We start from the raw sequence: 24,676 nt of genomic DNA, 5'->3' as shown, positions 1-24,676 counted from the left end.
AGAAGACTGGATTCCTGGCAATGATGATGCGCCCATTTGTCGTTCTCTATCGCCTGCACCGTTCATCCGGATATGCAAGTCAAGGCTGCCCGCGACGATCAGTCACAACGAGGGTAAAGCTCCCGTTTAGCGTGTCCAAACTGGCTGGAAATGGAACATGTCGATCGGGAATTTTCTTCCTGAGCGTGGAAGCCTTCCGACCGGCAGAGCCCCCAAAGTCGTACAATAACGGGCGCGAATCGAGAAGCGTTACCAAATTTTGGGAATCCACTGACAGACGTAGTCTCGGTCATGCCTCGGTCAATTCATTAGCACAAGAAAAGCAGATTTTCACGCGCAAGCCCTTGGTCAATCAGGTCCCTTCAATCAGTTTACCCGGCAATCGGTTAGCCCTGTGGGCTATCCACTCAAACTTTCAAAGTCTTTCCCATCCACAAAGCCTGATAGGGCCACTTCTGGTGGCGCAGGGTTCTCTTCTTTTTTTTTCTTGATGCCATCGATCTCACCTCGCGAGCGGGGACTGGCTGAGGTTGTGGTGGAGGAGGATGTTTTGGCTGGTCCATGGCTTGACGCCCAATAGTTCGGGCTTGGTTTCCCATTTTATCAATCCGTGATGGAATAAGCTGGATTGATCGGATCTGATCCATCGTGCATGGCCTCGTTGGGCTGCCCTTCTGAGCAAACGAATCCTTCTAACTTTGAGGTTGATCAAGTCCATGGACCGAACATGTTCGCTCGGCTCAAGCCGAAATCCCAAAACCCACTCAACCGGGTCGCAAATTCACAAGTTCGCGACCTGTCGGGTCTTCGGGCGGTTTTAGATGTCCGTGGTTTCCTTTTCAAGCGCGTTCCGCTCTCCGGAGTGGCAGAGTCAAGGCTGTCGATACGTAGAATCTCCGCCAAGGCAGAGGTGGGGATGTGGATGAGTGGAAGCGAGAGACGCCGGCGTGTCAACCACATGGCAACTGACTCTCGGGTGGACTTGCTCCACGATGTTCACTCCTGCGGGACTTGGTTGAAACCCTTTAGATATGTCAAGTGCAGGATTGAATCTCTTGGCTCTTTCTTAAGAACACGCGATCAGTGGCTGGTGCTTTTGTCTGCAGAATAGTCCAAAATAGGAACCGCCACCGAAGATTTCGTCAGATTCTTACTTGATAGATCATCAATTGGGATCTCACCGAGCGCTGGCAATTGCTCTACGGGTGTAGGTCGGCCACTTTTGCTTTTGCAGTCTCTTGGATGTTTTTACCCTATCTAGTTACCCTATCTAAGGGTTTCTGTCTCCCCGATTCGGTCTCAACTCGGGCTTTAGTTCTACTCCGTTCGCTTTACCAGAGAAGATACTTGGTGTAGACAAGATCTATCTTTAGAACCTATTCCTTTATTAGGCCTGGTATTCCTCCACAAGTGTGTGATTCCCGTGATTATCACTATATGCGGTACTCGTAGTATCATGCATCATCAAACTGCCATGTCGCCATGTGTCTGTAGATCGGGTGCATGCCATACATCAGACAGAAAACGGTCAAAGTGTAATTCGAGAAGCCCTCGTACCTTGCCTCTGTCAAAATCAAGGCAACTATGCAGCCCTAGACTCGAGGTGACTCGGAAATTTTAATCTCGTGGCAATCCTAAGCTCCATGTCGTCATTGGATGTAAGCTTATTCGATAGCTCATAATCTATGCGCTGGAGACACATGTCATCGTACTACTGAGTAACTAACTCAACGAACTTTGTCCACTGCCAAGGTTGACACAGAATATGCGGAGAACATGTCAAAAAGATCCGGTGGGGATTGTGATCTCCGCCTGCAGGATGCAAGCCATCGCCTGTGCGACGCAATGATTCGCGTAGAGGCAACTATACCAATTCTAATCATTCCGATCAGTCTACGATTAGTTGCCTTAAGAAGAACCCAGAAAACCAAGTATGATCAACATCTATAAATATAAATTGAGAAATCTTTAGGATACAAAAAGAAGGCCCCAGGCCGGATATCATTTCTTTTATTTCTCCATATCGAGCAAATTAGAAAAGGTCGAATTATTTCATATCCGAAGTTAAGCGGAAATACTAAGGACAGCCTGCTCGATAGCTTTGGGTTGAGCGCCGCGAACGGTCAGGTCATCGATCCTCTGGCCATCCTTGTAGAACAGGAAGGTGGGCATGGCGGAGATGCCGTTGTTCCCGGCGACCTCGCTGAGCTCGTCAACGTCGACCTTGTAGAACTTGACCGAGGTGTGGCTGTCGCTCATCTTCTCGACCATGGGAGCGACGGCCTTGCAGGGACCGCACCAGGTGGCGAAGAAATCGACGACGACGGGCTCATTGCTCTTCTCGACGAGCTCCTCCCACTCTTTCTCACTATACACAAGAAGATTATAGGTCAGCACAACTTCCACCTGAAGCTCGGTTTGAAGCCAGAAATTGACGAGGTTCTCATTTGGGCTAACGGAGGAAAACTCACGACTTGATCAGAGTAACGCCCATTTTGAAGGATGAATTTGAGAAGCGGGAAATTGGAGTAGATGAAAAGGTACGCTGAGCGACAGAGAAGCGAGATAGAGGAGCCGAAAGGCGAGTCAAGGTGGAAGGCTTCTGTAAGAGAGAAGGTACTGTGAGCTTTAAAATTGAAAGAGGGGCAAGCCGATGGAGGGGCGTTCGGATTTTATAGGGTGATGACGTTCCCACTGGCCGGGCCAACCTAGCTTAGCTAAGAGCCAGGCGCGGATGAATAAACCGCCCCCTGGAGCCATCTAGTAGCGTCCAGGGCATCTTTGATAGGGAAATTTGGGCGGTGTGTATAAACTCACAAAAAGCATGCTGGATTTGTCACGGTCTGATGCACCTTTTCGTATCAATTTGTCCAATTGACGTGCTGTTTGAGGGTCGGAGGAGAAAGGAGGTTGGGCGGGTGAGAGTGGCAGAATGTGGTGATGGCGTGCTTGCTTACGAATTGGATCGGTTCTGGGCGCGGATCGGATGACTGATCTATAGATTATCAATACTAACCACCTAACTAGTAGGTACCTACGAGTTAGGTGGTTATAAGTATTTAATTTCCTATTATGCTGAATTTCCTATTATTTCTGCATCATGACTCAAACTTGATGCCATCGTCGAGCTCATTCCACAATCTCCTTAACTTGAGCACCAATCAGCAGAGAAACTCTGTCCAAGTCTTCCCCATCTTGCACCTGCAAGATCACCCCTAGATTTCTTGCCTCTCGGTCGTGTTCCTCATTATAAGGATCACGCTTGAGGAGATGTTCAACCATGCGAGTATGCCAGTAGCCCTCGAGGAACTCGATTAAAGGAAGGCCAAGCCGAGCAAATGCTGCTTCCAAGTCAAGCACGAGCTGTTCAAGCTCTTCAATCCCTCTCACGCTCTCTTCTCGGATCTCCGCAATTTCATCCTCTTCTCGACCCTCCATTTCATCTGCCGTCTTTCTGTCGCTGAGCCAAGCTACACCATCGATCTCAATACAACACGTGTGTTTGAGACCCAGCGCATCAAAAGTTAGACTTCTGATGACACTCCGGCTCATGATCGGGCCTATATCTACCCATCCGATAATGAAACATAGCAATCGTCGAAGCCAATACGATGGCTCTGAAACCCGAAACCAGTAGTCCCAGCCAAGCACTTGTCGTAAAGCCACCGAGATAATAGAGCATCCGTGAGGGCAGCAAGCACATTGACAGCCGTCAATGATAGAAGGATAAGGAAAGAGTTCCTTTCTGTGGCTGGAAACTTTATTTTCCCAGCGTGCCCACCAAGTAGGAATATCTTCGGGCGCTCGAAATCCCAATATACCGAGAAGAAAACCGACGATTTGAACCGTAATTAGATGTGCAGTCTTCGCGTTTGACAGAGGTAAGTCGCGAGTGATATCTGCTCCCTTGGAGAGCAGCCACAACATTCTCTCAACGCCCTGCCATCCGTCGTTGAGTGAGTTATAAACTTCCATCAAGGGTGTTACGCCAAATTCATTTGGGGTATCGAAGTTCTTGAATCCCACTTTCAACAACTCCTCCATCACTCTAAATCGAAATTCCATATCATGATAGACAGAGACATAGGAGCTCTTGACCATAAGCGGAGGATCAACAATTTTGTCACGGGCAGTTAGCGCCGCGCAAATTCGGGCGGCATTCATGTCAGAGACTGCCGTTTCGGGTGCATCGAGGACGGGCAATTCATCTTCAGGAAGACACGATTCGGCCAGTTTCCAAAGTCTCCATCGTCGCTTGGCAAGCTCATTACCAAAAAGTGATAGTAACTTTGGCGATGCAGCAATATACAAGTCGGTGACCTTCAATCCACAACCTCTTTCCAAGAGGAGCTTGTTCGAATAGTAAAACCCATCAAACTCTATGTTTTCCTCGGTGACGGAACTGGGGCAACCCCAGAATGATATCAAGGTTCCCCCACCAATAGTCGCACCGGCATCCAAAAGGATCTTCATACCTCCTGGCCATCCAAATGCTATATGGAGTAAAGAACGTCCGCAAAATTTGTCATTAGGAAGGATGAGGCCAGACTGTAGGCCGGAAAGCAATTTCTGCTCCGATTCTTGGAATATGATCTTTACAATTTCTGGGACAATGATAACTGGAGACCAGATCAGCCTTCGGGCCAGTGAGAATCAAGGCAATGAGTGCGTCAGGATACGTACGCTCTTTGTCTCTAGCGAGGATATACTTTACATTATATCGCTCGATATGGTTCAGAGTTCCATCGTCCAGGGTACAGGGACCCCCGTGATCAACAAGATATGAAGCCAGTGCGTACTCTTCTTCTTGAAATCTTGCAAAGCGAAGCAACCCCCTCAGGGCTCCTTGACTGAAAGTATTGTTTGGCCTGGCGCCATTGTCGATGAGGAATTTCGTAAGCTTAATCAAGCCTGGAAGCTGATTCCGGGTATTTGCTGTAGCAAATACTACCAGCCCCTATAAATAATTAGCGTGATTCCGATAAAAAGTGTGAGCTCGTGTCTACATCCACATAAGATGTCATGCTATACTCCCGCGGACCGTCATCGAAATAGAAAATATCCGACGGCTTTGACTTCCCAGCAGAAAACTCATGTTGGAGATGGCGAATGCAATTGTCGACTACCTCATTGAACCCAGCAGTCGTCCTCTTTCCCATGTTCAAATGTCGACGAAATTGTAATTCAAGCATGCTCCCGTTATACTTCAGAATGGTCTGTACACTTAAGGAGGGTGCTATGGAGAATCCGCCGGCCCCTTTCGACAGTGAGAAAGACGCAGTAACGGCAACTCTAAGTAGAGAGCTAAGGTATCTGAATGACTTTGCAGTGGCTTCTTCTTTATCGTTGGATTTTGTCTTATAAGGTGAGATTGCGAGGTCAGAGAATCCAGAGGATGTCGTGATAGCGAGTTCTGAGCCTGATGTCCGTGTTGTAATCTGGGTCTCCGTCACTGACTTGTTTGCATAACCAAATTGACTGTCACACCATGATTTGAGTAGGGCCGGTGGTGGCATTCCCTCGGGATACTCTTGCAGGGTAACGCGCTATAGATCCAATCAGCATCATACCGTACCCAGAACGCCGGGGTAGATAATCATACAATCTGCTGCACTTCTTCAAGAATAGCCTCCTGCATCAACCCCAACTTATTCATCTTCAGCGTCGAATGTCTATAGAGCACGATTAGTCCATATCCCACCATCACACAGCAACGTTTATAAAACACTCACATGCTCAACGTAGTGTGCAAAGCATTCTGAATCCCATCCAAATCCTCAAACATCTCCCTAAGCCCATCCTTCCGAAAAGGATAAACAACCTTCTTCAACTGCCCCTTAATCCTCCCCGGAAACTTCTCCGGGATAGCAGGCAAATACCTATCAATCGCCATCTTAAGCCTATCAACCATCCTCTGCAACCCCAACGTCTTCTCCGAAAGATCAGCCGCAAGCTCTGGGTTGAATACCTGCGCATCCTCAATGATCTCGCGCAGGGCGCGAAGCGGTCTACGGAGACTTTCGGCTTTGGATTCCATCCTTTGCGCATCTTCGTCGTAGCTTCGGTAGGCTTGGCAGTATGTTATTAGTTGTTGGGTTACTTGCAGGCCGAGGGAGATTACTCCGATTGCGCCGCTGGCGGTGGAGAAGGGATCAGCCATGGTTCTGGTCCTTGATGTATAGAGGGGATGTAACGAGGGACTGAAAGGCCCCTTCGTGGGAAGAGAGAATAGTGCTCATCTTGTGTTTGGAATTTTTGGCTTAGCCGCCCAAGTCGCACTGCCTCGCCAGGCTAACTGGGGCCAGTTGGACGGCGCTAATCGCTAGCCAAGGAGGGGCATAAACCAACGAAACGGGCTGCAGACGGCGGCTACAAGAACAGGAAAAAAGATATTTGAGAGGGCCTTGACGCAAGTGAAGCAAGCAAATTTGAAAGAGCAAAATCTTATCAACCTATCGATCTCTGGACCCGAAGGAAAACAGGAAAACAGGAGATATCTATATAGCCATCGGCTATCTAAACAAAAACCATCTAGCCGACAGGAAAGGAGACTTAGTCTGAAACCCAAGAAGACGGAATGGAGACTACTGAGACACTGAGACAGAAGGGAGGAAACTGCATCATTATTTGTTCTAGCAGTACGGAAGGCTGTTGGTTCAGTTATAAATTGAAGTGGTGGAGTGGCACTACCAAACTAATATCGCCATGTCTACACCGGATCTAACACGAAGTATGAAACAGGAACAATATCTATGATGCTCTGCCTAGGTACAAACAAACCGAGGACTCGTCCAGCAAATCTGCAATCCAATCCAGATAAAACAGTTTATTAAAAACATCACCAACCGGGGCCAATAGTATAGACACGAGCGGAGGAGAGACACCGCCCGTCAATCAAAACACGCAGGCTATGCTAGATCAAGCCATGTGCATACAAGCAACAATCAAGATCATCCGGGAAGGCAGAAAGAACAAGTGGACGCAGCCGTCAACCAACGACCGGCGCATCCTGGGGCTATGGAAACAGGGAAGATTGGATTCATGCATCTGGTACAGACTCGAAGCGGAACAAACAGGGGGGCAAGTTGGGGGTATCAACAAAAATCGAAGTGTAATGGTAACAGCAACGGTGCAGACGAGCTCGGCACGTCAAATGGGGAGATGGAGGGGGAAGTGCAGTGGGAGGGATCTATCACAAGAACAGGGGGGAACGTGATCGATGAACTCGGCGTCGCGTCGTAGATAATGGCGGTCGCTGCGCCGGGATCATATCACAGAGCCGTAATAGTCTTGGAACAAAGAAAATCAACAAGTAAAATGACTAAAGGAGTGGAAGCTATGCACGAGGCATGCAAAATTGGTGGGCTCAAAGACCCGGATCTCCAAGTGGAGGGAAATAGATCCAAAATAATCATGGAAATCAATCATCCTCGGCATTGCAGATAATACCGTGGACACTAGCCACGCGCTGCGGTTGAGGTCGGTTAGTCACCGCGTTGTGCTCGTCTTCATCCTCCTCCATATAATCCTCCTCGGCAGAGATGGGAGACAACGAGGGGAAGTTCTTGAGCATGCCGGCCGTGGACTTAGGGCGAGAAACGGGGTTGACTAGGACTGGCCGGCGGCCGACCTCGCTGTGGTGCCAGGTCTCCGCGGTCTTGGTGGCATCAGTCGCCGAAACATCCTCGTTGTCCAGTAGCTCCGGTTCGCCCATGATATTGCTGCCAGTTCTACGAGAGTCGATGGAGTCGCGCATGTCATCGTGCGTCTCGACGGGGCTGTCCATTGCGGCGCTGAACGAGGTCATGGTGCGGACAGGACTGCTGGGGGCCTTCTGGGACATCCGGCGGAAGAATTGGCCCGACATCCATGATCCTTCTGAATCGATAGATGCCAAAGACTGAGAAAGGGGGACATTGTCGGATTCGGCGTCGAAGCTATCACCGGAAGAGAGATGGCGGCGATTCTTCGGGTTCACGATATCAACGCCCACAAAGGTAGGGGTTGGGCCGTGCAGGAAAGTGCTGCCTTCTTCATTCTCAAGCGAGGACTCCGGTACTTCCTCGGGGATATCGGGAGACTGGAGGCGCGAGTCTGGAGGAGACATGGGTTCGTCGCCAAAGTGCTCTGTGAACTTGGAATGCGCGCGTTTAACAGTACCAGTGGCAATGAAAGCTCGAGGAGGAGCAATAGAGGGTGGTGGAGGCGAAGACTGAGTTTGAATCCGATAGAAAGATTCATGCGAAGCGTTGGAGACATCAGGACTGGAGTCTTGGAAACGCTCCTTATACCGTCGCTTGATACGGGAAGAACCACGTCGGAAAAGAGAGGTGATGGTGTTGCCTCCTCGGCGACCACTAGTATCGGATGGTCGGCGCTCGGAGATGTCGGAGGTAGAACCAACGCCAAATGTTTGTGAGTGACTAGGGCTGCTGATTCCATGTCGAAGGGATGATTGAGATGGAGAGAGGGTAGTTCGAGACATGCCCATCTCATGCGAGGGAGCAAAGCTAGGTCGAGCGGCCAGCTGGGGCTCACGAATCGAGCTATCATCAATGTTTCCAATAACGTGGACGCTTTCAAGCGACTCGCGCCCGGCATCCTCACTCTCCTTGGATTCGTCCTGCAGCCATGTACCAGACTGTTCTGCGGGTGCTGCATCTTCGGACTCTTCGGCTATGGGCTCCTCGGTGATGGGCTCCTCCATAATGACATCCCGAGGCTCAACTACATCAGGAGCCTCGACGGCGGGAGCGACTTCGGGCTCAACCTCCTGGGTCTGCCGAGTCTCTTCGATCGCTTGCTGACGCTCTTCCGCGGCTTGCGCATCGGCACGTTCCTGCAGCTTGCGACGTAACTTTTCTTGGTCTTCGATCTGTTTCTTTTCCCGGCGACGACGGTCTCGCTCGAGCAATTCACGCAGAGTACTAGCATCCAAAGAGTCCGCCAGTTCATTCACACGTCGCTTAGAGTAGTACAAATCGTCCCCAGAGGCAGTCCGAGTCGGCTGTCTATGACCATCCGGTCGGCTAGCGGCTGTCGAGGTATTGTTGCTTCGCACAGCGGGTAACCGCGGTGTTTCAACATAACGTACGACGGGACGAGGTGTCAACGCAGCAAACGCGTTGACCTTGTAGGTGAAAGGATCGGAAACGTCCGAGATGGAGGACGCAGCCGAGTCCCGAATCGAGAGACTAAGATCTGACATGTAGCGATCAGCGCGTCCATTTGCCCTGCGTCGTCGGTTTTCCAGCCCATAGTCGCTGCCCACGGGCTGAGTTGATCGGCGGGGGATATCGATGGGGGTCGACGACAACAGTTTAATCTCGCGTTCGCGTAGGATCTCATGGGTCTGTCGCTTGCTTTTGCGAAGCTTGTTGGGTCCATTTTGATTCTGTCGTCTCTTCAATAGCGACCCTGTCCGTGACAACGGTCGCGGATAGGTCTGTTCTGGTCCGGCGCGGTCGTGTTCTACCTCGGACAAGCGGCGGTGATCGATCGAGGAGATCGGTCGCTGCGTTGAGCTCGTCTGCCCCTGGCTATCAGAGCCATCACCACTACGCGACCAGCGTCTGCTGTGGCGTTTGGAACCCCGGCGGGAAGGTTTACGGCCCAAGGTTGGTTCGGCGACGGGAGCGGGTGAATCCTGGTCGTGCTCGTGCTCATCCAGAGCATGCTGGAGCACGCTGGCCTCGTCGGCGCTCACCTGGATGGTGTGGCGCTTATTCTTGCGACCAAACGGCCAAATCGCCATGACGCGAGGTGGTGCAGCTCGCGGCCGCAGGGCGAACTAATGATCGCAGTCGCGGGATCGATGTCGGTCGGAGAGATCGTGCAGACGGGCGGGATTCATCGAGGACACGAGGGGAGTAGAGCGGGCCCGAGGGCAGTTTAGTGGATTGTGGGAGGTGCAGAATAAATGGGGTGGCAGAGCAGCAGATGCAGAGCCACCGGCGTCATCAGTGGGTTTCAAGCTGGGGTTGGAGAGAGTGAAAAGGGCGAAAAAAGCAGCGATCGTAGACGGTGTGATGACTGGAGTCTAGTCGTAGGGGGGGAGAGAGGTACTAGTTGGGTGATAGTCTGTACTACCTGGGGGGGTGGGAGGAGAAACTAGCAGGATTCGATAGAAGAAAGTTTAAAAAAAGTATGAAAGAGGAGAAACGAAAGAAGAAATAACAAAGAAGAAGCGGTATGTAGGAGTCGAATAAGCCTTATTGGCTTTGAAAAAATGGAATGAGTGGCGGCCAAACTCACTACCAAGTTGGGTAGGAATGGTGGCAAAGAGGGAGAAGGCAAAAAAGACAAGAGGAGAAGAGGAGAAGGGTAGAAGGAAAGAACAATGATCAGATCCTAAGATGATTGGATTCGGTGATGGAAGTGAATCAAATAATAATATTATAATATTATTATTATTCCCAGTCCATCAGTGGCCAGACCATCTTGTTTTGGTTTTTCCCTAAAAATAAACCCACTTGGGCTCATTCTTCCCACACAAACCCAAACAACCAATTATTCATCCACACAGAGTCCAAGTACAGTACTCCGTACTCCGTCATCTATATCAGATTGGCCTCTTGGTCGGGTACCTGGTACCTGCTCTGAATCAATGCCTCTTCGATACATCTCTCCTCCCGCGACTCGTGATATCAAACGGGACCAGGCTACTACGGGAACGCGGCTATGACCGTTACTGGTTCCATGAAATCAAAAAAAGAGCATGACCGGCCAGAGAATCACCGTCGACATCATGGGAAATTTGCGGTCTCCAGGACCCATTATTTTCTTGCTGTGGGGGATATCCACTCCCAAGACACATCCAGTCACTATTCACCATTCACATTGATTTGATGGGCCCCTCGCTGTTTTCCGTTAGCATTAGTGGTCAATAACTGACCCCCTATGCAGATAATATCTTGCAGACCGCAAAAAGGAAAGGAAAAAAAAGGAACAGCAGTATCGGATCCAACTCCGATCAACCAGGGCCGATCCGATCGAAGCTCGAAGCTCTCAGGTCTGCAACTATACCAGAAACCTGCACTGCACCTTTAATCCTCGGTTCCGCTTCTTCCTCCCGATGGAGATTACATCCCTCCGTCATTGTCTCTTGACTCTTCAGGCGCCCGCCTTTTTACCACTCCGGGGCCGTGGCCCCCGTTCAAAGGTGGGCTGGGTTGAATCTCGTGCCATGCGCGCGTGCCCTCTGTGACGGCCAAGGCCACACCGTTGGGCGCCCGGTGGAGCCCTGGTCCTCTTGTGTAAAGTTCCATCGCCAGTCCAGAAGCCCGCATTCCGTGGGTTGACACGCGGGAATGGAGTCGATCTTACGCATGCCCCCCAATAAAACTGCCACTGGGTACCTGTCTCTACCCGCCGAGACGGTTCAGAGCGGGAGTCCGTACCGTGGGAGAGAGCCAGGAGGGTGACCACTCAACGGGGCTTGGTATATTTGGATATTTCAGTTCGGGTGTATTCCGATAACTGGACCTGATGATGTTAACGACAGCATCAACTTCCAGGTCCCAAGTTTGGGGCCGAGTTGCTACAATCTGCAGGCACTTACAGGACTGACCTGACTACTGCAAAGCCAGCGTCCCGCTGGGATCCTGCAGGGACGGGGGGGGTTGTATGGCAACTTGAGAGGCCGGTCGTTGCAAAGTGGAACCCGATCAGCGAAAATTGGCCACTTTGGTCAAAGCTAACGGGCGGGCTAGTGATGATGGTGAGTCGTCGGAATGGTCTGTGTGTTATTGCTCCCCTCCACTTTCGTCGGTCATTTCAATCATTGAGAGCGGAACATCTTCTCCGTCAAGATTGACTGGCCGTATATATCGAGTAGTCCACAGCAGATCATCGTGCAGTGAGATCGGCAAAAAAAAAACCTTCGATTCAAGGTTTTGGTACAGTACAATGCGAAGGAGATCAAGATTTATCAAGATATTGACTCGGCATAATAATGAAAGCCAGCCGAGATGAAGGCAATCTACGAGCGGCAAAACTAACCCGTGGCTTGAAGGAGGAAATACTTCTTGCCGCCACCAAAGCGAAATTAAGTAGCTAACGCGACAGTTTCTACGGAGAACAGAACTACGTAGATTGCGACTGGGGACCGATTGGCCTGTCCGTCGGCAATTTCAAATGGCCGCGCACTACTAGTAGGGGTGTAAATACCCTCGCCCTGATCGATTCAAAATCGAACTGTCTAATAGTACATTTTGTAGCATTCCTACTGCAGCCTTCCTAGGGACAAGTTGACCACGAGTCTTTGATGGACACCGCCACGATGCGGAAAGGCTCTCAGGGACCCCTCCAACTTCCCATCTGAGCGTTTGTACGGCTAAAACGAGACATTTCTGTAGCTAGTCTCATCGGATCTGCAAATCCATTGGCAAGGTTTCTTGTCTTCTAAAAAAGAACCCGTTCCACCGTACAATTATCCCCAATTCTTACTGTATTGTCCCTCTACAAAGTACAAACCCCCACGTCTATCATTTCATCTGATCTACCGACAAGAAACCTTCGACATCGCGGTGTGCAGTATTGCGTTCAGTACGGAGTACCCCATCTGTGCCGAAGTACCCGACACGCCGTTCCCCTAACCTATTCAAGCAATGGCGTCAATAGCGCCGAGACTCACCGACCGTTCCCCCAAATAAGCTATCTTATCATGTCGCGGGGGAGGCAAATCGACCGTTACAAACTTTCAGTATGTCCGGAACAGGGTGCAGAGTGCAGACAGGGTCGGACGTGGACAAACGGGGGCGTTCTGATCGGCAGCCCAATGCATGATCCCGTTTTCCAGATCGCGAATCATGGGCTGCGTGGACAGGGATTGTGGAATCCTAAGCCATAGGGCGTTTGCCACGATGGTTGGTGGATGTGGGATGCCGAGGTGGTCGAGTTGGTGGAGGAGCCAAGAATTGGCGGTCATGATTGTTTGTGTTCTTGAGGTTTGATGTTTTTTTGGCTATCAACAATAAGAGGATGGTCTACAGTACCCCCGGAGGTAGAATAAAGTTGAGTTGCTTGTACAGAAACCTAGTATATGCTTAGATTGGAGAGAGATAACTATTCACAAATGGCCATCGCTTAAACCACCCCGCCTCGAAGCCCTCTAAATAGAAACGCCGTACAGTATGCAATTCCGTCGACGACGGATATGATGGATACCAAGCCAACGAACCATTCACTGAAATCCAAAGTCAACGGAAGAGAAAAGCAAAGCAAAGCAAGCCACCATGCCAAATTCCAATAACCCCCTCTTAGCTTACCCTTCATCCTCCACAAATGACCCCCATCCGATAGGACCGACACAGCCGATAGTGCCCACGCATTTCAGCTAACCCGCAGACGGTGGTATATCCCATATACCTCCCTCCCAATGAAGCTATAATAGACCCAGTTCATCCAGCAAGACTCGGCATATAGCCTATCTCCCTCACACCTCCCGCCATTACCGCAAGCCAACTTGCATCCCGTCCTCATCCCTATCCACCTCCCTCACGCAGCAACACGTTTCCTCAACCGATTCGGCTCCCGCTCCAACACACGATATCGGCGGCTCCCGCGCCCGCTAAGCAACCTCTTGAGCGACCACGACCGGCGGATTTGGGGTTGGGGTTCGGGCTCGGAAAAATGCGAGGCTTGCTCGTGGGGTGTATGAAGGGCGGTCGGTGAGTTGGAGCGGGGGAGGGTCGACCTGGTGAGTGGTTGGGCATCCATGGTGCTGATGGGGGGTGCGGTGAGGCGGGGAGGCAGGGAGGATGTCTCGGATACGTTCGCTGCTGGGGATGATGCGATATTGCTGGATGGCTTGTACAGGGTATGTGATCCTGTAGATGTAGGGTATTATGGAGGATGAGGTTATAGGTCCAAAGAACGGTCTCGATACGGTTTTGATGGCGTTGAGGAGATAAGACCCTGTGTCTTGGGTACTGGTAAGAGTTATATTTGCTCTGATGTTCCGTTCTCGCTTGAGTATGGTTGGCAGATCCGATGTTGACAGGAGTACTCCGTACTGTAGACTACTACGTTACTCTTGGTTCTCGGAGATAGTTGGATCAGGAACTGGGGAGCGGGGTTGAAATGGTGGGGCTCATGAGGAGTGCCGTTCCTCGAGTCAGGTTGGAGAGTTCATGCCAGATTCCATCTCTGAATTCTTGCGGAATACTGCGGCTGCTCGAGGTCATGAGTCTTGGTCAGGTGCTTTGTAGCTACCTGCGGGATCCTGGTCTCTCAGCCTGTGCCCTGCAGAGGTTGTTATAGCCTTGAAATAACTAAAGGTGATCAATTTCTAGCTGAACCAAATCATTCATTACTTCTGGTTTTTCTTCTAGTCATCGAAGTGATGAGAGATTATAACTATGGCCATCTATAGTTATCCTTAGTCCGGTACTTTGGAGACTTGGATAACGATGTTCTTTTTCCGTGTCTCGATACTTTACCACTTGAAGTACGATTTATTTACACATATTCAACCTGCCAGGTTCACCCTGACGGTTTACCACAGCTACAGCTCCTTTGGACTGTACCTGCCAGTCTGTGAGCCCTATTCCGGGTGGACAAATGGGAGGATGATCTCATAGCTCCTGCAAAGCTATTCGTGCCAGATATCCTCCCAGGGTAGAGTTGGTAATGATTCAACTTGGACCTTTTGTTTTCGACTTAGTTGGTACGCACGAGGACGTCGCACGATTCTCGCCGTCATGGCAGCATCAGCCGAGCACATGCTTCTTGAGCCGCCACCTTCTAGAACGGAAATAGACTTGGAAGACCTGTCTCGGTAAATCAGCCATCCCGTAGACGGTAGAAGACGGTCCTTCGTATATGTAAAGGAGCTTTTCCTCTCCTCGTGGCGGCCGAAGTTACCATCTCATAGTTCACTATCTTCATACCTTTCTAAGGATTTACAGGCCTGCAAGTCTACACAATTTTCCGAAGTGTGAAGAAAAGTTGGCATGGGATCGTCTACTGGCTCGTGAGCACGCGCTGGTTAATAAGCATTGTGTTTCACCTGGGGTGGCCTGAAGCTGTCCTCATGGATGGGACTTACGGGACCTCTCGTTTTGCTTTCTGGTGGTGGAAGGCAAAATTTTATTATAGATGGTACCTAGGAAGGAGACCAAAGTCTAAGGAAGACTGATGGAACAATATTGATTTTCGTGGAATGGCTTCCTCGCCTTGCTATATTGTAAATTTTCGGGATTTGGACACCCTTCCATTATGGTGGATCCTCCTAAATTCTTCTTCATAATAATGAGCGTGAGTCAGGGTAAACAATAGTATAGCCCATGTCTTAATGAAAGCTACAACGGTAGCAAGTAGTTCAAATGGCCATGTTTTCACCCTCAACTGGAGTCATTGAGGGGTCTATCCAGCTTGCGAGCAACGGACTGCCGCTCTTGGAAAAGATACACGCAACTTCACCGAGAGAAGACGTATAAAGGCTGGCTCATCGATCATTTTCACTTGGTACAGACCATGACAGCCGGTCTTCGTCCTCGTTTCATATTGACAATACTCCAGACCCTGATTGACGGAGCTTTTATTTACCCCCGCCCAAAATGATCGCACCTCACGCGACCGACCGCGGGGGAGGCGATCTATACCCCAGTCGAAACGGCCTTTTACACATCGCTTACTTATAGCCCATCCAAACAAATGGTTGCTCTCCACGGTAAACTTTCCAATCTATGCCCTAGACGAGACACGCGGAGGCCCGATGAGGGTAGCAGAAAAAGCACAGAAGCAGGTCCCCATGCTCGAAAACCCCGCATGACTCGGAATTTTGGGAGCGCACAATTGCTGGGCAGGACACCTGGCGCATTATCTGTTCTTCTCGATTGGGTGGAACATCTCGGATATGATGGTCCTCCAGACCTGTCACTTGGGGTCTCGACTTGTCGGTCTGGTTGATTTTTAAACCCCCGGATAGAATCGCTTCGCATGGAATGCGCCGGGATCTTTTTTATCTCTCGCATCGATCTTTCCTACTCAATGCACTGCTGATGGTAGTCTGGTACTGTCCTACATTTCTCGAAGATTTAAAAAACGAGTATTGCTTGCTCGGAAAACTTTTGATTTGTCGGCAAATTCTGACTTTTCTCCTCGACATCGCTCCAATATATACTTCCGCCCACTCCACTACCTATCCCCGCCGTTCCCACACATCAAGTCTGTGTCTACACCGACATTCTGCAGGTTGAGTGACATTGCGACTCGCCGAAAAAAACAACACAAATCTGCTGAATTGGATATGGCCGCATTGTGGGTATTCGTTGCCCTCGGATACCTACTTCTCTATGCCTTTGCTACACTGCAAACGCAAGAATGGCGCCTTCTCGTCGCGAACCGATTATCACCCTGATGAAAGTTCGAGGCCTTGAATAGGCTCTGGTGGGCGAAGAAGCGCTGTCACGAACCGGGTGTGAGGGACAGAGATGAATTCTACAAGCAAAGCAATGAAGAGCTTGGTCTATATGCCGGTGGATTGCGTATCTATCCCCAGAACCGGGCCCCGTTGACGAGGATTCTCGACGTGGTCGGAACCTTTCACTTATGAGTTATGACGATTTGATTTTACGATACCCAAACAAATGTCTCGATTATACCTTACGAATATTGAATTATTTGGTCTGCTCGCTAGGTCCGTGATTTTGGAATCGAGCCGGGTCTTGTTGAATGGTACAACTGCCCTCGCTTTAACTGGACAAGAAATGCGGTCTATGGCACCAAGTGTTTATCAGAGAAAGTCCCAAAGAATGACAAAATTTCTCCTATCGCATTTTCAAGGGCCTTTATTGAGCCGAGCGCGGCTCTATAACTCGACGCTGTCCACTCACATTTTGCTGTGCAATCGTAAAAGAGACGACTCGAACAAGTAGAATATGCTACCCATGTCTAAACTACGAATTCGAAACAGATCTCATTCTCATTTTCATTGTTTGAATTGGGTCTATCAAATGGGGCGATAGAAGGGGCGAGCTAATCGTCATGGTCTCGAGATGTAACTCTATGGATGCAGATGTAAGGCAAGGAGAGGAACTTCCTTCCCTGCCAGTAGGTTGTTTGATTCGAGTGATGGCAGTATCAACCTAACCACAACTGAGATGGTAGACCCCGAGCAGTTCATAGGGCAACCTCGATCAGTGTCGGGTGAATCAGAACAACCTACGACCAAGCGGGATCCATCCAACGAGCCTGAGCCTGGGCTTGAGGGTGATTTCCATCATTTCATCAACTTCGTGAAGACTGTGAGCCTAAATCTAGAAACGCACAAAAAATCGAACAGCATGCCCCGCAGACAGGCAGGGGCGAATGCAACTCCTTTGGAAACGGCGCTCCAAATACATAACTTTTTTTTCTCGTTTAGAACCAGATCTTGATCAACTCCTCGCTGACAGCGCTGGGAGTCAGGACACCACTATCAGTGATCAGAGCGGAGATCAAGTGCGGTGGTGTGAAATCCACCGAATCGGAGAGTGGTAGCTCAATAGGCTTGTCTCCATTGGCATCACCCGAAGGGTTCTGCTGCTTCTTCTTATCCTCGGCAATGTCGTCCGCGGACTTGAAATCAACAACGTGCTGTTCAATAGGAAGGTCGTACTGTCCCAGTGGGAAAAGACGCACGAACTTGTGGCTCTCAGCCACTACATAGAACGGCTTTCCAATCGCCTTGGCAAGAAGGCCAATCTGATAAGTGCCCATACGGGACACAATTCCTCCATTCTCAACGACACCTTCTGCACCAACGATGACCATATCAGCCTTTCCAAGGGCATATGCTACCGCCGACTCCGGGATGGTGGAGACTGGTACACCCTTGGCTCGCAAGGCGCGTACCGTCTCCATACCCTCGGGTTCTCCAGACGGCTCCTCGATGTTCTGGCTAATCGAAGACAAGACATAAATCACCCGGAAACGAACTGCAGAGGGACCGCCCTCCTCATCTGCCGCCTTCTGAAGTAGCGATGCAACCGCTCTGGAACCACCGTTAGTGAGTACCGTGCAGCCATCGCGAATGAAGCCGCGGCCGAAAGCAGCAATCTTCTGTCGGCTCTCCTTCGCACGCCGGATGAATAATCGGCCATTTGACAAAAGGTGTGTACGAATGGCCTTAAAGTCTCCAGCAGGACCCAGTTGGCCCGGCCGTTGTAGTGTAGTAATCAAGTAGCGCTGGAAGAGATCGGTACCGGCTGAAAGACCAATAGGGTTGGGAATCGAGCGTTTCAGGTGGGCAGTGGACTTTTCTAGCAGATCTAGAGTTTCGGAAATCGTAGAGGAAGGGGAGTGCGTGAGGACATGCACCAGTGCTTCAATAGCGGCGATGGGCATGGTGATGTCCGGGTCGGAGCGTAGGAGCTCATTATACGTCGCAACGATGCTGGGGACGATAGGGTCAGCGGGAAGTCTTGGGATCTCGCGTAGCTAAAATACTTACTCAAATGGCTTCGAGCCGGCCGCAGCCGTCCCCTCTGTAGTCGTCGCCATGATGTTGCGCAGAGCTATGGAATGAGTCGAGTCGTGAAAGAGTCACGATTTCTTTGGATGATGGGTGGTGTTTGTCTTGTTTGCTTTGTGCCCCTCAGCGTTGCACTAACCCAAAGCGGTCGGGTGTGCGGGCTCGTCTCCAAAGTAAACAATCGGTCGCAAATCATAACATCGCTCAGCCTCGACACCTCACGACGTTACTTCTGGACGGCCTTCTCCTTACAAGGGTATACCGACCGCTGTGGTCTCGTGATACTATGGCGTACAATAATCGCATGAGCATGGCTGGCTCTCAACAGCACCACAATCGATCCCGCAAGAAGGAAGACGATAATGACGCATTGATGCGCCTGGTAAGTTTGGCACTTGATCTCGATGCCGAGTCGGAATATTTGATTACTGGGCTATTACTGATGATGGAATAGCCCGATAAAGAGATTGCAGGATGTATCAACGATATCGGAATTCCCTTCACCGCGGCCGACCTGATGAAGCCTAATGCCCAACAAATTCAGATGGTGTTCGAATGGTTCGCAGAGCTTCTCATGAACATTACGCGCGAGACGGTAGAACCGGCGATGCACGCAGCAGCCGAGGATCTATGCGGCGACTACCCCGATATTATTCCCAACGACACGCGCAACCTCATGGGATTTTTCATGAGCATTCGGACGTTACTGGCGGAGGTAACTGGTCAATCCTTTATCCAGAAGGCACACACATAACTAACCGTACATGATTTCGTTTAGTGTGGAGTTAATGACTTTACTTTCACCGATTTGACAAGACCGACTCACGATCGACTCGTCAAAATCTTCTCTTACCTTATCAACTTTGTCCGTTTCCGCGAGTCTCAAACCCCGGTAATCGACGAACACTTCAACAAGACCGAGAAAACTAAAGCGCGAATCGATCAGCTGCTGGCAGAGAACCAAGAGATGGAGCAACGCTTGGCCGAGATGCGACGAGGTCAACAGGCCAATGAGATTCAAGTGCGAGAGAAAGTCGCCCGGAATGATGCACTCAAGGCACGGCTGAGGGAATTGGGAGCCGAGCAGTCACGAGTTGCTGAGACACTCGATCGAGTGAAGGGTGACAGGGCGCGGCGGCAACAGCAGTTGGAAGAGAAGACCGAGAGGACGGTGAGGAGTCGACAAGAAGCAGAAAAGCTACGACCCTACGTTCTCGAATCGCCCGCCACCTTGCAGTCTTCCCTGACTGAGCTGGCCGAGAATTTGATGCGTGAGAAAGCACAGATTGACGCCATGGAACGGCGCTCTCGAGCTTTACAGACATCCTCAGATACGTTCACCGTTGTTTCCAACGACGTGCAGGCATGCGTCAAGCTGCTAGAGGATATTTCTACCGAGCTACAGAAAGAGGAGGAAGAAGAAGCTCGTGCGGCGCGCAACAAAGATGCTATCTCGGATAAGGGGAATACCGTACGAGAAGTCGAGCAGACAGAAAAGCTACTGCAGCGTCAATTGGTACGATGGCAGGAACGAATTGAAGCGCTGCGCAAGACGGCACAGGAGAAAGCAGAGGTGGCGCAGATTCGGATGGAGGAGCTTCGAAATGTGCAGAAACAGCTTCGAGAAGAGCGTGCGGAGAAGCAACGGGATATGGAACGGAGACGCATTCGGATTGAGCAAACAGAGAAGAAGGTGAGTCTCGAATACACAGCGGCAGATGAGTGTTACGTACTGACATATTTTCTAGATGGTTGATCTCAAGGAGAACATCGAGAGCGAGATTCAAGCGGCCCACGACCAGTATCTCAAGCTGGAGTCCCACATCAAGCTCTACATCACCGAGATGGAGAAATCGTTGTGAGGCCTCAACTTTTCGCAGCGTTTATGTATGGATCAGGAGTTCAGCGGTTGGCACCAGGAGATACCCGGATAGTGCAGATTCATTCTTTTTTTTTCATGGAGTTTCATCACACTTGCAGTTTTGGCTTGTATTTTTGTCCTCATTAATCTATATGATGTCTTCTTCAAGCATACCTCCCTTCGTCAAATTCAAACCAGCGTTGGGCAACTTGCTTTATTGATACACCACGTCCACCCCAGTTCCCTTCTTCGCCGCGTATCCGGACTGAGCCGTTCAGTAGAGGTACTTGCGCATCCCATAGTCTGCCTCCCCAGTCGGCGCTCATAGTGTCCACGGCATTGGTACATTCGCAGAGCATCAGGTCCATTTTAGCCCGTGAAGCAGACTCGGCGGAAGCAGCAAACGTTCGCGATAGTCCCTGCGCAGAGAACTCTGTAGTAGGAACGTGCAAGGCTACCAGATCCAGAATGACAAGCATCGGGTTGTGTCGGCGACCTGCGGGTTCGGGTCCATCGGTCTTCGTATCAATCGGTCTGAGAACTGCAAGATACGCTCGAAGACTCTCCAGAGATGGACAGAAGGCTAGCTGAATTTTGCTGGAGTTTGCTAGTAGTCCGATAGTCTTGGTGAGCAGATCATGATGAGGTGCGACATTTGGATCGGCACGCTGTGACTGTATAGCGCAGGATAATTGTATGAGAAACTCAGTTTTGGTCCCACAGACGATCAGGCGAGTATATGCGCCAATATCGAGGAGTTGTTGAAGTAGATCGGTCACCAAGCCGCAAGAAGCGACGGATCGCGTCGAGCCCATGACGTGACGTATCAGCTATGGCAGGTTGGCGAGAATCCGCAGGTCGCACGCGCAGTCACCGGTCTCAAGAAGGGACCCTCCCGGCCCAGAATCATGGCTTGCTGATATCCGCAGCCATATAGAAGTACCCTCGTGTGTGGACTAAGTTGGCTGAGTGACTTAGAAGGTGATCGGCAAGACTGAGTCTAGTCTCCGTGCCGCGGAGGTCATGCTCTCCTCCGCCTTTGGATTCCCCCACCTCTCTTCTCCAACACCACCCAGCCAATTCTCGCATCGTTGGGACTGGGTCCCTCAGAGGCTAAAATCAGAATGGAGACTATTTCCAGAATATCCTCGATGCTGGAAACAGGTGAGTCTAGCCTGTTACCATCCCAAGCGTCTGTCGCTGAACCGGAGAGCTGACCGTGGCACGTTACTGTGCGCATAGCTCGAGAGCTCACCCTAGAGGCTGCCCAGTCCGCCGCAAGCAATCGCAGCGCACCTATCGATTATAATTCACGCACTTACAGCGTGCCTCATATCAAGAAGCTCCTGGACAGTCGCCATGAGAGGGAGGTGCTGGATGGGATGCGACGGGTCATTTCGGTATGATGGTGATGGTGATCGGGGGGACACTAGCATGAGGACGCACTGGCTAACACAATAATCTCGGCAATATTCTAGTTGATGTACCGCTCCGAACCTTCCCTGACGTTCTTCTCCGCCGTGGTCAAAAATGCCGCCAGCGCCAACCTCGAAGTCAAAAAATTGGTGTACATTTACCTAGTTCACCATGCGGAGGCCGAGCCGGACCTGGCGTTGCTATCCATTAACGCGATTCAGAAGTCGCTGACGGACCAGAACCCACAAGTACGAACCATGGCCTTGCGGACCATGTCGGGCATTCGAGTTCCAGTCATCAGCCAAATCGTCTCACTGGCTATCAAGCGAGGATGCGGCGACATGAGTCCACATGTACGGAAGGCAGCAGCGTTGGCTATTCCCAAATGCTACCGTTTAGATCCGAACACGCTGCCGCAGTTGACAGGATACATTTCCATTCTTCTAGGAGACCCTCAGTATTTTGTTGTAGGCCCCGCGGTCTCTGCATTTTTGGAAGTCTGTCCCGAGCAAATCGACTTGATCCACAAGCACTACCGGAGCTTGGTCAAGAAACTTGTGGATATGGATGAATGGGGTCAACTTGCGACGCTGCGTCTCCTAACCATCTATGCACGTAAATGCTTCCCTCGTCGGACCCAAAAGATCAAACAGGCCGTCACCAGCAAATCATTCTACGATGATGAGGAGCAAGACAAGACCGACCAAGGCGACCGGCCCGAGTACGAAGTCCAGATCGTTGACCCTGATCTCGAGCTTCTTCTACGGGCGTGCAAGCTACTCCTGCAAAATCGCAATTCTGCCGTCATTGTCAGCGTCGTACGCTGTTTCTTTTACCTCGCAACGCCTGAATACCTCAATTCAGCCATCGGTCCCCTGGTGGCTCTTCTCAGAAGCCCCCAGGATATGCAACTCATCGCTCTCTATAACATTGTGACGGTTGCACTGAGGGATCCTAAACCGTTTACCAAGTATATCGCCCGTTTCCTGGTCCACGCAAATGACCCACCCCATATTTGGCGTTTGAAACTGGAAATTTTGACTATTATCTTCCCGTACTGTGGCAAGCATTGGAAGGGCGTTGTTATCAGCGAACTGGAGCATTTCTCTAAAGGCACCGACCCAGAACTCGTTCGAGAAAGTGTGCGGGCCATTGGACGCTGTGCCCAAGGAGACGCCACCACAGCAGACATGTGTCTGCGCATTCTCCTCAACCAGATCTCCAGTCTGGATGGTAATCTGGTTTCCGAGTCTCTCACGGTGATCCGTCACCTCATCCAGCAAGATCCACCCTCGCATAAACAGACCGTCATTAGACTCGTCACACATCTTGGCACAACAACCAATCCCGACGCTCGAGCTACTATCATCTGGCTGGTGGGAGAATTTGCAGGTGCTGATCCGGGACATAACATTGCACCCGATGTGCTCCGCATCTTGATCCAGGGATTCGCCGACGAGACCGAGGTTGTCAAGCAACAGATTGTGCTCCTCGGTGCAAAGGTGTACCTTCACCATCTACTCCAAAACTCCCCTCCGGAATCATTAGAACATATTTCCTCGAACCCGGAAGCTGCAGTCACTCTGGGACAGGCAATTCACAATGAGTGGACGGAGGAACAAAACGAAGAGAAAAAGAGCTCGGACGAGCCCCAGCAGCCCGAGGATGCCAAGGAAGAAAGTGAAGACCGTATCACTCTTCTTTGGCGCTACATCCTGCTTCTCGCACGGTACGACACCTCATACGACCTGCGCGATCGCGCCCGTTTGTACAAGGCGCTTCTCGCCACCCCATCTTCTACCCAGCTAGCCAACCTGCTACTCTTGGCTCCTAAGCCCGTCCCACATGCCCCGAGCCCCTCAGAAACACGCAAGGATCTACTCATCGGAAGTGCCACACTTGTTGTCGGTCAAGATGCGGGCTACCATGGCCTCCGAGGCTACGCCAACCTTCCCGACTGGGTTGAGTTCGGCCAAGAGCCCAGTGCCAGCCTTAGAACCGAAGATATCAAGCCAGAAACCACGACCCTCCAGAGCTCAATGACTGCCGGTGCTCGACTTGACAAGGCGCTCCGTGAACACGAGACTATCGTACCACCGCGGAGGAATGGCGCGGCCGCTGCAGCAGGGGCGTCTGGCAAGAAGACTCTGGACCAGTGGCTGGACGAGGAGGAAGAGGAGACCGAATCCGAGTCTGAGACAGAAGGCGAGACCGCCTCAGAGGAAGAGACTGATTCTGAAGAGGACTCTGAAGAAGATTCGGAGGAGGACGGCTCAGAGGATGACGAGGAGGACTCGGAAGAAGAGGAAACTGATTCCGAGACCGAAGCCGTGCATAAGGAGGCTCAGCAGCTGCTTGGTTAGGCTGGGCCAAGCACCTAACCTGGGGGGATTTTGATTTCTTGGTGCATAGCAGTGGTCTTTGTTGGGTTGATTTGGATGCATTAGACTCGATATTATACCTAGATCTTGAAAAATGTCCCACATATTTGACATATTTGTGAACCAACTTTCCTACGGCGGACCATAGAGGGGGATTCCCCAAAACTCCTAAATCCTACTAAGTGCCTTTACCGCTTCTTCCACCGTCCTATACGCTCTACCCGAATATCCCAAAATCCTTTTACCTAGCTAGGTACGTACGTCTACACAGCTCAATAATAAAGCGTTATCTATAGCCCTATTTACTAGTCTTATATTTACTAATGTGGCGATTTAGGAGATTAGCTATACGATTTTAGGTCTTGAGATTAGTTTAAAAATCGCTAACTAAGGGTTTTGGGGAAGTCCCCTCTATCGTCCGCCGTACTTTCCTACCCTTCCTAGGCCTTTGACTAGGTGCTTTGTATCTTAATACAAAGATGATGTGAGGGACTTAACCTTTACACTCATAATAGAACATTGACGTTTGTAAATGCGTGTGTAATATCCAAGGTGAATTTC

At 50.6% G+C, this 24,676-nt stretch overlaps 7 protein-coding genes across 7 annotated transcripts; 2 read left to right on the top strand and 5 right to left on the bottom strand.

Annotated features, from left to right (window-relative positions):
* Nucleotides 1–2,064: 2,064 nt before the first annotated feature.
* Nucleotides 2,065–2,602, bottom strand: N7496_007013 (thioredoxin family protein; the record flags this gene model as incomplete). The annotated part of the gene is made up of 2 exons (XM_056699942.1): nucleotides 2,065–2,368; nucleotides 2,472–2,602. Coding segments are annotated over 2 exons (435 nt in total), but the record flags the coding sequence as incomplete, so codon positions are not given.
* Nucleotides 2,603–3,129: 527 nt separating this feature from the next.
* N7496_007012 (uncharacterized protein) lies at nucleotides 3,130–6,160 on the bottom strand (the record flags this gene model as incomplete). The annotated part of the gene is made up of 5 exons (XM_056699941.1): nucleotides 3,130–4,619; nucleotides 4,684–4,957; nucleotides 5,007–5,546; nucleotides 5,603–5,672; nucleotides 5,733–6,160. The coding sequence occupies 5 exons, from the start codon at nucleotides 6,158–6,160 to the stop codon at nucleotides 3,130–3,132; spliced, it is 2,802 nt and encodes a 933-aa protein (XP_056555354.1).
* Nucleotides 6,161–7,420: 1,260 nt separating this feature from the next.
* N7496_007011 (uncharacterized protein) lies at nucleotides 7,421–9,754 on the bottom strand (the record flags this gene model as incomplete). Its single annotated transcript, XM_056699940.1, has 1 exon — nucleotides 7,421–9,754. The coding sequence occupies one exon, from the start codon at nucleotides 9,752–9,754 to the stop codon at nucleotides 7,421–7,423; it is 2,334 nt and encodes a 777-aa protein (XP_056555353.1).
* Nucleotides 9,755–17,364: 7,610 nt separating this feature from the next.
* On the bottom strand, nucleotides 17,365–18,486 carry N7496_007010 (translation initiation factor eIF2B subunit alpha; the record flags this gene model as incomplete). The annotated part of the gene is made up of 2 exons (XM_056699939.1): nucleotides 17,365–18,379; nucleotides 18,437–18,486. 2 exons carry the CDS (start codon nucleotides 18,484–18,486, stop codon nucleotides 17,365–17,367), a joined length of 1,065 nt encoding a protein of 354 aa, XP_056555352.1.
* Nucleotides 18,487–18,743: 257 nt separating this feature from the next.
* On the top strand, nucleotides 18,744–20,319 carry nuf2 (kinetochore-associated Ndc80 complex subunit NUF2; the record flags this gene model as incomplete). Its single annotated transcript, XM_056699938.1, has 4 exons — nucleotides 18,744–18,839; nucleotides 18,912–19,172; nucleotides 19,236–20,150; nucleotides 20,206–20,319. 4 exons carry the CDS (start codon nucleotides 18,744–18,746, stop codon nucleotides 20,317–20,319), a joined length of 1,386 nt encoding a protein of 461 aa, XP_056555351.1.
* Nucleotides 20,320–20,482: 163 nt separating this feature from the next.
* Nucleotides 20,483–21,133, bottom strand: N7496_007008 (uncharacterized protein; the record flags this gene model as incomplete). The annotated part of the gene is made up of 1 exon (XM_056699937.1): nucleotides 20,483–21,133. The coding sequence occupies one exon, from the start codon at nucleotides 21,131–21,133 to the stop codon at nucleotides 20,483–20,485; it is 651 nt and encodes a 216-aa protein (XP_056555350.1).
* Nucleotides 21,134–21,442: 309 nt separating this feature from the next.
* On the top strand, nucleotides 21,443–24,097 carry N7496_007007 (AP-3 complex subunit beta; the record flags this gene model as incomplete). The annotated part of the gene is made up of 3 exons (XM_056699936.1): nucleotides 21,443–21,482; nucleotides 21,561–21,718; nucleotides 21,797–24,097. The coding sequence occupies 3 exons, from the start codon at nucleotides 21,443–21,445 to the stop codon at nucleotides 24,095–24,097; spliced, it is 2,499 nt and encodes an 832-aa protein (XP_056555349.1).
* Between the last annotated feature and the right edge of the window lie 579 nt (nucleotides 24,098–24,676).

Source organism: Penicillium cataractarum (genome assembly GCF_028827025.1).
Source record: "Penicillium cataractarum strain IBT 29864 chromosome Unknown utg000005l, whole genome shotgun sequence".
Classification (NCBI taxonomy): domain Eukaryota; kingdom Fungi; phylum Ascomycota; class Eurotiomycetes; order Eurotiales; family Aspergillaceae; genus Penicillium; species Penicillium cataractarum.
This window is presented reverse-complemented; position numbering and strand designations above follow the sequence as displayed.